We start from the raw sequence: 11,175 nt of genomic DNA, 5'->3' as shown, positions 1-11,175 counted from the left end.
TGGGTAAAGGGGGAGAGGGGGGCAGGGGCAAGAAGGGAAAGCGAAAGAGGGAGAGAAAGGGGAAGGGAAAAGGAGAGAGGAGGAGGGAGAAGGAGAGAAGCAGGGAGGGGCAGAAGGAGAGGGTTGAATAACTCATAAAGCCAATTTATTTAAGTCTTCTTATTCAAATTACACACCTTAACACACACACATCACATTACGCCCCTTCGAAATGACTATGTGGAGTAGAAAATATCTACTTGACAAAATGACCATACAAAAAATGTGCGACACGATTAAGCCAAATAAAGTTTTGTTGAAAATATTGTGTGCACGTACACTGTCCATGTCTATCACCCGGGGACCACTTCCGTTGACGAGTGGATACCATGCGTGAACATGGGGTCTCGAAAAGCAACCTAAACAAGTATTTTCCATATTCTGAAAATGCACCCCTTAACAAGTATTGGCGTGTGAAACCATACCCTTAACAAGTATTGGAAACAAAACGATACCCTTGGCAAGCATTTCCTTAATTGAAACAAGTACAGTTTTTTAGCTATGTCACGGACGGCGGTCGTCGGTTTTACCGTTACCTACATTGGGTCATTGGGTTTGATAAGGCCCCACCTCCCACACCTCCCGCAAATCGGACTCTAAACACTCAGTGTTGACGGGGCAAAAAGTACATCCTTTGAAACATCTTAGTCTTTTTTATACCCTTGCAAATTTGACCCTAAACACGTAGCTTTCCTAGCGAAATAGATAACCCTTTTTCATTATTTTAGTGTTTTGACATCCTTATTACGTTACGTACGTAACGTGCCCTATCTTGTAAAAGACATCCTTTTTACGTGTTTTTTTTGGTCGCGCATGGTATCCACTCGTAAATGTAAGTGCCCCCCCCCCCTTCCGGGGTCTATCAGCTTAAAGGTGGAAAACTCTAGCAGTCTACATGGTCTAAGTGCAGATTTAGTCAATCCCAAAAGATCCAAGACGACAAAAACAAATAGATAAGTAGAAGGCGCCCTTTTATAATGTCATGAATGTAGGACCAACAACTGCTCGATATAGTGTAAGCTCAATTACAAAGGCTAAAATAGTAGAAATCGTACATGGCTGCTGATTGGAGTATAGGCGGTGCATTGTGTGTCGAGAGTGACGTGTTTTCAAAATATGAAAGTATGATCGGCTCGATACTCTTACATGCATACTGCTCTAAATGGTGTTTTTAGCGATTTTGTTTTACTTTTACAGATAGAATCACTACGTACCAATTAGGATTTAATATTTATCCGGTGTTCTTTTACTCATGCGTGTTCTGTAATGACTATCATTTTATGGTATACCGTGACTGTTCAATAAACGCTCTGGGGATTTTCTTTCTGCAATACTATCTTTGTGACTTATTTTGAGCTGGAACTGATCAGTGTCTAGCTGTGCTTCTGATATGGATGGATACCGTTTAAACACACTCTCAAACATGAATATTTCCGTTCAGGTAGGTTAAGTAGTCCATCCTGGATATGGCATTGGTTATGACCATTGTACATTCAGTAGGAATAATATTATGTTTAGTAATATTATGAATAGTATTATGTTTTCGGTTCGTGAAAAAATAAGAGTCACTCGCCTAATAAAGGTGAGGCTACGAAACCGTCACTTTGACTCACTGTACGGAGAAGAGACTCACTCAATGGTTGTAAGATATCACTAACAATAATATTACTATCAATAAGATTTCAGAAAAATACCATTAATAGTGGTACTTAGTAGTTAGGTAGTAGTAGTAGTAGCATCAGTAATAGTAGTGGGAGTAATAGAAGTAGTACTAGTAGTGGCAGTAGCAGCAACAGCAGCAGCAGCAGTAGTAGTAGTAGTAGTAGTAGTAGCAGCAGCAGTAATAGTAGTGGGAGTAGTAGAAGTATATAGTTGTAGTAGTAATTGTAGTAGCAGTAGTAGTATAGTAGTAGTAGTAGTAATAGTAGTAGTAGTAGTAGTAGTAGGAGTAGTAGTAGTAGTAGTAGTAGAAGTAGTATAGTAGTAGTATAGTAGTAATAGTAGTAGTAGTAGTAGTAGTAGTAGTAGTAGTAGTAGTGTAGTATGTCGAGGAGCAGTATGAGAAGTAATAGTTAAAATTTCAATTGTCATGAACTCATCTTCATTGACACCATGCATAATCATTTATCAATAATGTAATTGGTTTGATGGGGGTTATGATAACTAGTCACTTGATTTAACAAGTGGAAATGAAACTTATAAATTAAAAAAAATAACTATGTGTCACGAGAGAATTGTGGAGGTATTACCTTAACTATTGGTTTTGCATCACTATATTTGTGTGTTTTGATACCATTCAAGCACTCTCTTATCTTTTCTTTTATCAGGTTCCTTGGGCATTGCTGTTTATTGCACACTTTCTGATTTCACACATTCCTGTACTTGATTGTCAAGGTAGTTTATGTTATCTCTTTCATCATAATTTTATATGTGCTAATGTACTAAGATGAATAATTTTTTTTACAATCATTCCTCCAAAATAAAAGTCTTAACATTATGGCAACTCGATTATGGTAAGTACAAATGACCCGGCAAGAGAACATATCAAGGTTGCCATGGTGAATGCCTTCAAAACGCCACCTTGGCCACGGTGAGTACTTTAATATGCAGTGAGACCCTGTTTGTAGTCCAATCTGCTATCCTGGACCCCGTCTTACAAAGAGTTGTGATAGATCCGATCAATACAAATGTGGAGCGGCGCCAATATCTAGAAATGCATCTATCTGTTAAAAATATTTTCTGAATATGCTGTTTGCTCATATATGCATCATTCGTTTCACAAATCAGTGTGTTCATCTTTGTACCCAAAAGGGAACATTTCCTGTCTGCAGAACAATGCATGACATTGATTTAGTTAGATTGTTCGATCAATCACTACCTTTTGTAAGACTGTGCCCTAATATTAATCTTGATCGGCATGATATTAAGTCAATGTAATGTAGTTGCATGTAGTTGTTCCATGGTTCTCCGAATTGAGTCATAAGATATCGATCATAATGAAAGAAATCAAGGACATGATTTTTATTGATTTTTCTTTTGCATCACAAATATGACACAAATATTTCGGCAAGAAATTTATCCACATTGTGCTGCACTCAACCCAGGTGAGGTGAATGGGTACCTGGCAGGAATTTATTCCTTGAAATGCGTGTGCGCTGTAATCTTAGTAATTACGGCTGCCAAGCTACAGCTGGGGTTATAATATCCAAGTCCTTTGGAAGCGCATAGAGACATTATTCATAATCGTGATATGTGCTATACAAGAACTGTTTATTATTATTATTATTATTATTATTATGACAAAGAAGTTTTGACAACTAATCAGATACATGCATAATGAACATCAAATCATTTGACGACCTATTGTCATTGGAAGAAAAATGCTTGAGAATATGACTAACCAAAATATATATTAGATACATAATCATATTGAATGATCAGAATGGACGACATAGAACGAATGGAATATCAACTTTTGAAAAATAGAATAAAAAAGAACTTTGCGATAATATAGAGAATGATAAAAAACGACGACGGTGATAATGATGATGATGAATATGACGGATGATGATGATGATGATGATGAAGGAGAGGGTGGAGATTGGGATGTGATGGTGTTTAATAATAAAGATGAAATGGTAATGGTTCGTGTATAAGGTGTCCTGTAAAAGAACTTTATCAGGCATAATTATGTTAACTGTTTTTTTTTCTCAGAAAATACTTTTGATCGTGAAAGATCGTGTAATTGTCAATTGCTATGAATAACTATTTTCTACTTTTTATTTTCTTTGTGCAAGTTTCCTGTCCAACGAGATGGATAAGTCGTTCCAGATGTTGCTACAAATTCTATAATGACAGGTTGTCATGGCAACTTGCAGGGGAACAATGTAAATTTGATGGAGGATTCTTGACCTCCATTGTTGACAGGCATGAGAATGATTTCCTTGTAGGTAAGCTGTATTTTATACCTTTTCTTAAATGTATTCAGACTATATTTCGAGACTATATCTGTTCGTACGATTTGGTACGAGCAACTTTACGAACGAGCGGGATATTTAAACGTTACCTAAATTGACACATTTAAACGTTACCTTAACCCTATCTTAACTGGTCTATTTGAGACCAGCATATACTAGGGGGGGTGAAATTGACCCCTCCCCAGTTTAATTATGGTTAAGACGCGTCTATTCAATGCTTCCCACTCTTAATTGTTCCTTTATTTATTATGGTACTTGTACTTTTTCTCTCTTTCTTACACTGCGCCTTGGGCACTCTGCGGAGTGGATTTGGCGCATTACAAATCCCATCTATTGTCATTATTATAAATTCCAAGAGTTTCTGAAAATTACAAGGATCAGAGTTTACACTGGAGCAGAAACATTTTTTATTTGTTTTTCATGAAAGATCTACCGAGATCACATTTCCTCAATCACTGCTACAAGTTCTACGAGCCTCTTATTTCTTTAGTAATACTGCCTCAAATTCCGTACATGTAGATCATTACATTGTCATCATTCGTATTATTATAGCTTTAGGGTTCATGCAATTTATTACGTCTGTAGTTCTGGTAATATTAGACAATACCAATGCATAAACTGCACTCTAATATACTCTAATTATCTATAGGTACATTGGCATAGAAGCAAAATATAATAGTATTTCTACAATTAAAAAAATGAGCTGTTTCTTGTTAGAAAAAAGGGGAAATGAAAAGAAGAAGACATTCTTTTCGACATCCCTTGAATTTTAATAAGAAACTAGTCATTTTCTTAAATGAAAAAAATGTATGTAATATCCTTCATCCAATGTATCGCTTCATGTTGAGTACATTTATAAATTGTTTTTAGAAGATTATAGAAGATTAGGGCATCAGTTTGTTTTTCTCTCATTTAGACTCGTTTAGAAATCTGACATCCTTAGCATGGATCGGAATGGATTCTACTGGACTCTGGTTAGATGGAGCAAGTTCTCACCGTTTCTCCAATGGGTAGGTTGATCATTTATAAGCAAATTGATTTTATACCTTGCTAATGTACTAACTTTTATCTGATACATAGGGTTAGAGGTTAAGGTGACATTTTATATCATGTGTTGTATCACGATGTTCAGATTGATATCCATTCATAAATTCATAATACAAAAATTATATTGCATGTATTTTACTTTAATTGTTAAATTTCATGATATCATGTATGAACTTTATATTTTTTGTTGGAAATAAGAATAAAGTAAAAACTGAGAATGGAACTGATAAATAGCCACAATGATCTTTAATTTTCTTTTTGAAAGGATTCACTTTGTCAAATGTGTGGTTCTCATTGGCAATGGTTGACCATGGAAGTATAATGGATCTTAATTTGCCTCCTCAAAATTCAAAAAAGCTTAGAGAAAATGATTATCAACTTCATAAAGGTCTACATTTTGCCTTCTTTTTATAATTTTACATTTGCAAAGTGACACCCGGGCGGTGCCAGGTGCGAGCCCTTAGCTTGTTCAGCCTTAAGTTATGAATATAACGGTTTAAACACATCAAGGTGTAATGTTCTAAAACAAATCTACTATGAATAAAATAAACACAGGTATCTGTATTGTGCCATTGGTTTTCTCCAAACAGACTGAGATATGCGTAGGTCTATGTTTTTATTTTATTCATTTTATTATGGTTTACAGCTTTAGATATGAAACACTTAGCACAAGCAGATGTTCAGTGATTAATTTTGAACAAACTGGAATGTGGAACGTATCAGATTGCCTTGCCTCCAGACTCAGCTTTATCTGCAAGAAGAATCAAGGTTTGTTCCAATTACACTGACTTATTTTTCATTCTAAGCATTAATCTGCCAGGAATATCAAGATGTCATGTAACAATTGACGATTATAAATTACACAAAAATTAATAAATAATTTGTAATATCGTTGTATATACTTGAGGCGAGCAACTGCAATGATTAAGGTAATTCCCTTCTGACCAGTCTCCAACTCGAAATGTGTGAAAACAACGCAATAAGTATAAACATTTTCTCCCTAGTCTCTTTCGCTTTGCTCACGTTATAAATATATTTTTTTCATAATAAAAGTGTTCATGAAACCATACGGCATTTTATTCTCTTAAAATGCAAATTGACAGCAAACAAGATTTGGCAGTCATATTATTATTGTCACGAAAATAAGTTACCTTTTTCATAATCAAACTGGTTATCATCAAGTGTATAACTGTTATCATTATAAGGCCAATTTTATTGTTTTTATCATTTACCTCGTTCTTGTTAAAAACAATATTGTTATTAGTATCATTGGTATCACCATCATCATCACTGAAGTTAATAATTTCGTCCGCTGAATTTGATATTATTGTCAATCAATATCAAATTATTATAATAAACATTATAAACATGTTTTTCACCATTGCTATAATCATCATGCGTTTTATATGCTATTTGATTTGTTGCAATTTCAACTTGTCAAATTTCATTTTCCTGTTTAGTGGGCAGAGCTTTTTAAGGGCCCATCAATTAGTCTCCGTAGAAAATTTTGGAATGACTCTGCTTCACTAAACTGTTAACGTTTTAGGTCAAAACTTCGATATTTCTCATACACTAAATTCTTCATTGCAGATCGTGGTCATGACGATGTCTCTCCTTCCGAAGTAAACAGTGAGCCAGCAAACGGTGAAGATGAAGAAGATACGATAGGCTCATCAAACGGATTTTCTCGTTCGCTCATGGCCTTCATCGCTGTTTGTTTGGCCGCCGTCATTACGTGTATTGGCGGTTGCATTAGCAGCAGCCCCATCAGATCCTGTCTTGCCAAATGTCTGTGGGAATGCCTGCTCGCCATCTGCAAAATTATGGCCGATATGGTGATTACATTTTGTCGCTGGGTATATAACTGGCTATGTATTTTAGGACTGGCCATCCAGTTATGTTTTCTTCACCTGTACCGATGTTTAACTTGCAAAGAGCTGCGCAGAAAGCGACGGGAGAGACGGGAAAGGGCATCTCCGGAGCCTGAAACGCAGGAACCACTAAGGGTTCAACTGGCAGAGACTGAACAGGATATTCAATCAGTACCAAGGTTCACTCCATCGGTACCACCCTAACCTCCTCCAACGCCCAATGACTTCACTTCTGATCATCCAATTCCGCCCTCCACATCGCAAAGAACCCACATTCCCGCAGGTCGACGTTTCCCGGAGCCCACAGCTCCCCCGCCGTCACCGCCATCGTCACGCCCAGACAGAACTGCACACCATCTTACGAGTATGCTTTAGAACCAACATTTAATGTGCGATCTGCACACAATACAGATGCGACGATGAAACCCCCGAATTATGAGTCAGTGTCTAGATTTTTATTTGACACAACTATTCCGATTTCTCCTCTAGTAGTCACACCATTGGTCAATTATTACGAATGAATATTCATTACTCTTCAAACTATTTTTTTCATCAAAGGAATGACACCTACTGCACACACACTCGATACGGCGAGTTACATGTACATTATTGTTCATCTATTATGTGTCTCACCATTACGAAGTATAGCTTCATACAAGTCGACTTGGCAAGATAACGTATCTCGCCATGTCGACAAATAATGTCATTAATCGACATTGCAAAAATATGATATTACGCCATCTCGTCAAGTATACAGATGACTGTTCAGAAGTTACATAGAGTAGATGATTCTTTTAAGTGTTCTGACAGAGTGCATATAAAATATTAACTTTTGTGAAATGGGAAAATCTAGGCTGAAAGTTCGCTGAAAATCGTCAACACACACAACAAAAAAGCACACCCACACATTGGCATGTATATCATTCATTGCTTGGAAAAAATAAATGGAACGTCATGCCTGCGTATAAGTTTACTTTGTCATTTTGCTTAGCAATTACTCATCTTCTAAAAAAAATCATTGTCTTTTTTTTCTTTATGCAGACATAAACTTGAATGGCCATTTGTATTCTACTCGACTTTATTTTATAAACTTTTGATTACGTCAGTTGACATGTACGTTTTAAAGTCCAGAGCAAGTATGAACACGGAAAGTACAAAACTACAGAAAAGGGACCAACAATATGATAAGTATATGGTTGTGCAAAATGCGAACGAAAAACATAAAATATACTACAAAAAACAGAAGATTAACCTTTGCACCTTCCTTATCTTGAAACACCTTTGTAGGTGCAACTTTGCAGAGAGGAAAGGTGATAAACTACATCTGCAGAGGTTGCTCCCGGGTGGTATCGCTATAAAACTGAGATCAGGCGAACCCCACATTGCTTTCGTGATCAGTTCTGTTGGATTCGCAGGTGGTTCCACTAATCCATCACCTAGTGACACTTTCCTGCCTTGTAACTCTACCCGCGAATACCATTCCATGTCCTGGGGAAATAGAGTATTCCTTTCCCGCTACTATTCTCCTGCAGAATGATTCTCCGTTACTATCTAGGCTTGGAATTATGCCATGATTGGTCCTCAATTCCATCTTTTGGCAGTCTAATAAACCATTGATTTGGACTAGGAAATCTATCACTAAAATTACCAAATTTTTTGGACTAGCCACTGTAGAAATTGTAGTGACGGCTATCTCCAATCTGTATTTCCCAATATTGACTTCCCTCTAATCCTCGATTGAGATCCATCTGCTTGTAGTACGAGACTTGTCACTGGTAGTAATTCTGGTCTCTTGAGTTTCTCTATCTGGTCAAACACTTTCTCTTCAATGTGAGAGTTATATATTAGCTCCAGTGTTGACCAGCGATTTAAATTCTTTTCTATTGACTTTCTCTTCAAGCCCTTTTCTCGTGACATCTAGAGTCGCTCCGACTCTGGTTTGTTCCTATCCTGGTTTCGTTCGTCACTTCCATTTCGGGTACTTGAAGAGCTGCTGTTCTTCCTTTATTTTCTTTGGATATGGGCAGTTTTTCTTCCAATGCCCCACTCCATTGCAGTCGAAACACTTTTGTTCCTATTGCTCATCAGCTTTTGGTTTACGTTGCTTCTTTCTCTCTTTCCTTGGGTCTCTACGCCATCTGTTCTTGGTTCTTGGTCCTGAATGTTGTTTCCTTTCTCTCGTCTCTTTCATCCAAGGCGTCTTTGACAGCCTTTACTATCTTGTCGATAATATGATTCCTTGGTTGCTGTTCCCGCTCTGCTGGAACTTCACACTCCTGCTTTTCCAGAGCTCGACTGTACCTGGTCGTCCGCTTGACTCTAACTCTCCATTCTCAGAAAGGCCTTTGTGTTTAAAGCAGCTTCCACAGCATCATTATATGTGCGAGATTGAGCACGGAACAATCCCTCTCTTAGTTCCGGTGTTACTATGGCATCTAGGATATGCCCTCGGGCAAGCCGATCTTTGGGATATTCAAATCCACACAGTTCCCGTATTCTTTGTCCAAACTCCTGGAGACTTTCCTTTGGTTGGCGAAGAAATTGCCTCATCTCTGCAAGGTATACCTCAGCTTTGCCTCCGAGGCCACCGAGGCCAAACCTGTTTCTGAGCACGTGTACCAACTCGCCGTATGTCAACACCACTCCATGGGTCAACAACTTTAGAGCAGAGCCCCTCAGACTTGCAGCAAGAAACGGAACTGCTTCCCTGTTTACTTAAGCACAGGCCTCAAAGTGATGAAAATAATCTTAGACAGGTGTGCGTCCATCAAATCTTCGCGGTAGTAGATGTGGTCGTCTGTCAATCATAGCATCAAAATTTGCCATCCCCACATCCTGCATATGTGAGGAAAACTGTGATGGTCTAAAGTGAACACCAGGTCTTGCAGTAGACGATCGTCTCATCTGCACTCTGGGCGTTGAACTGAATCCAGCCCTTCCATCTATGAGTCATACCTTGGTCCTCTGTCCGCTTGTCCACTCACAGTTTGGGAATACCTTGTCCACTTGATTCTGCACCTGGTGCTTGACTTATTGACAATCTTAACTGCTCCTTCATTTGGTCAAGTTCTGTCATGCTCTTCTCTAATTGTGCCATCATCTCTCCTGGTGTAGGTTGGTACTGCATGTTTTCTTGTTGTGCCATTGTCACTGGATCCCACTTCTGACACCACGTGTGACGGCACCAGATGGCTACAACTCATGCTGTCAGCTCTGACATCCCACCCGTCCATATGCATCCAAGGTAACAACGAATAAGTCGTTTTTCTGTTTCAGTCATGAAGGAAAACCGAATTCAGCTCTGTGGTTCGGTTTTAATAGCTTGTGTAGCTCTCTCGACCCTATGCATCTGGTTCCTGTAATTTAAGATCCCTCGACCATGTATGGGCCCTTCTATAGTCAAGCTCTGACGACCATACCCATGGGCTCTGCTTTACACGTAAGTTCCACTGTCGTCTGCTCCAGACTTCCGTCCGCCTGCTTCAGACCAGCAACCATCCGCTTTAGTCCGACCCATCTGCTCCGTACTGCAACCAGGTCTGATTCCGTACTGCAACCACGTCTGATTCCGTACTCTAACCACGTCTGATTCCGTACTGCAACCACTGACATCTGTTCAGTACCGGAAACGTCTGAACCATGTAGTTAAGATCCCTCGACCATATGTATGGGTCCTACCGCAGTCAGGCTCTCACGACCATACCAATTGGCTCTGCTCTACTTGTAGTTTTCACCGTTGTCCGCTCCAGACCTCCGACCGTCTGCTTCAGACCAGCAACCATCCCCTTCAGACCGACCCATCTGCTCCGGACCACCAGCCGTCTGCTCCAGACTCCGAACCGTTCGCCCCAGACCAACCAGACTACCAAAAGAGCAAGCCCTGGTAATAGTCTCTTGCTGGTGTGCAAAAGACCCATCATACGAGGAAATCTCACCACAGTCGTCGCCTAGGACTAAAAGTCCATCCTAGATTTCCCGTGGAAAGACATCCAAACGATCATGTAAATCGTTTCGTTCGCATCCAGCTTAATCTATTGGATACCGAATCCAAATCGATCTGCGTCGTGTACGTTCAATGCACCCCGTGGATGCTGTATTTCAACAGATTATCGGCAAAGCCTCACAATTCACAAACTTAACGTACTTGTGCATATATTATACAATTTATTACAATTAACTTCTGGTACAATCTTAGATCAGCATTAACTTTGCTCTCCGAAATCAGATATACATGAATGACA

At 38.8% G+C, this 11,175-nt stretch overlaps 1 protein-coding gene across 1 annotated transcript; it reads left to right on the top strand.

The window, feature by feature from the left end:
* Positions 1-1,133: 1,133 nt before the first annotated feature.
* Positions 1,134-7,897, top strand: LOC135156373 (uncharacterized). The gene is made up of 6 exons (XM_064108698.1): positions 1,134-1,480; positions 2,367-2,433; positions 3,837-3,989; positions 4,933-5,026; positions 5,710-5,831; positions 6,654-7,897. The coding sequence occupies exons 1-6, from the start codon at positions 1,430-1,432 to the stop codon at positions 7,136-7,138; spliced, it is 972 nt and encodes a 323-aa protein (XP_063964768.1). The 5' UTR covers positions 1,134-1,429; the 3' UTR covers positions 7,139-7,897.
* The last annotated feature ends 3,278 nt before the right edge of the window (positions 7,898-11,175 follow it).

Source organism: Lytechinus pictus, chromosome 13 (genome assembly GCF_037042905.1).
Source record: "Lytechinus pictus isolate F3 Inbred chromosome 13, Lp3.0, whole genome shotgun sequence".
In the NCBI taxonomy this organism is placed as follows: Eukaryota; Metazoa; Echinodermata; class Echinoidea; order Temnopleuroida; family Toxopneustidae; genus Lytechinus; species Lytechinus pictus.
The sequence above is the reverse complement of the archived record's forward strand: the minus strand, read 5'-3'. Positions and strand labels throughout refer to the sequence as shown.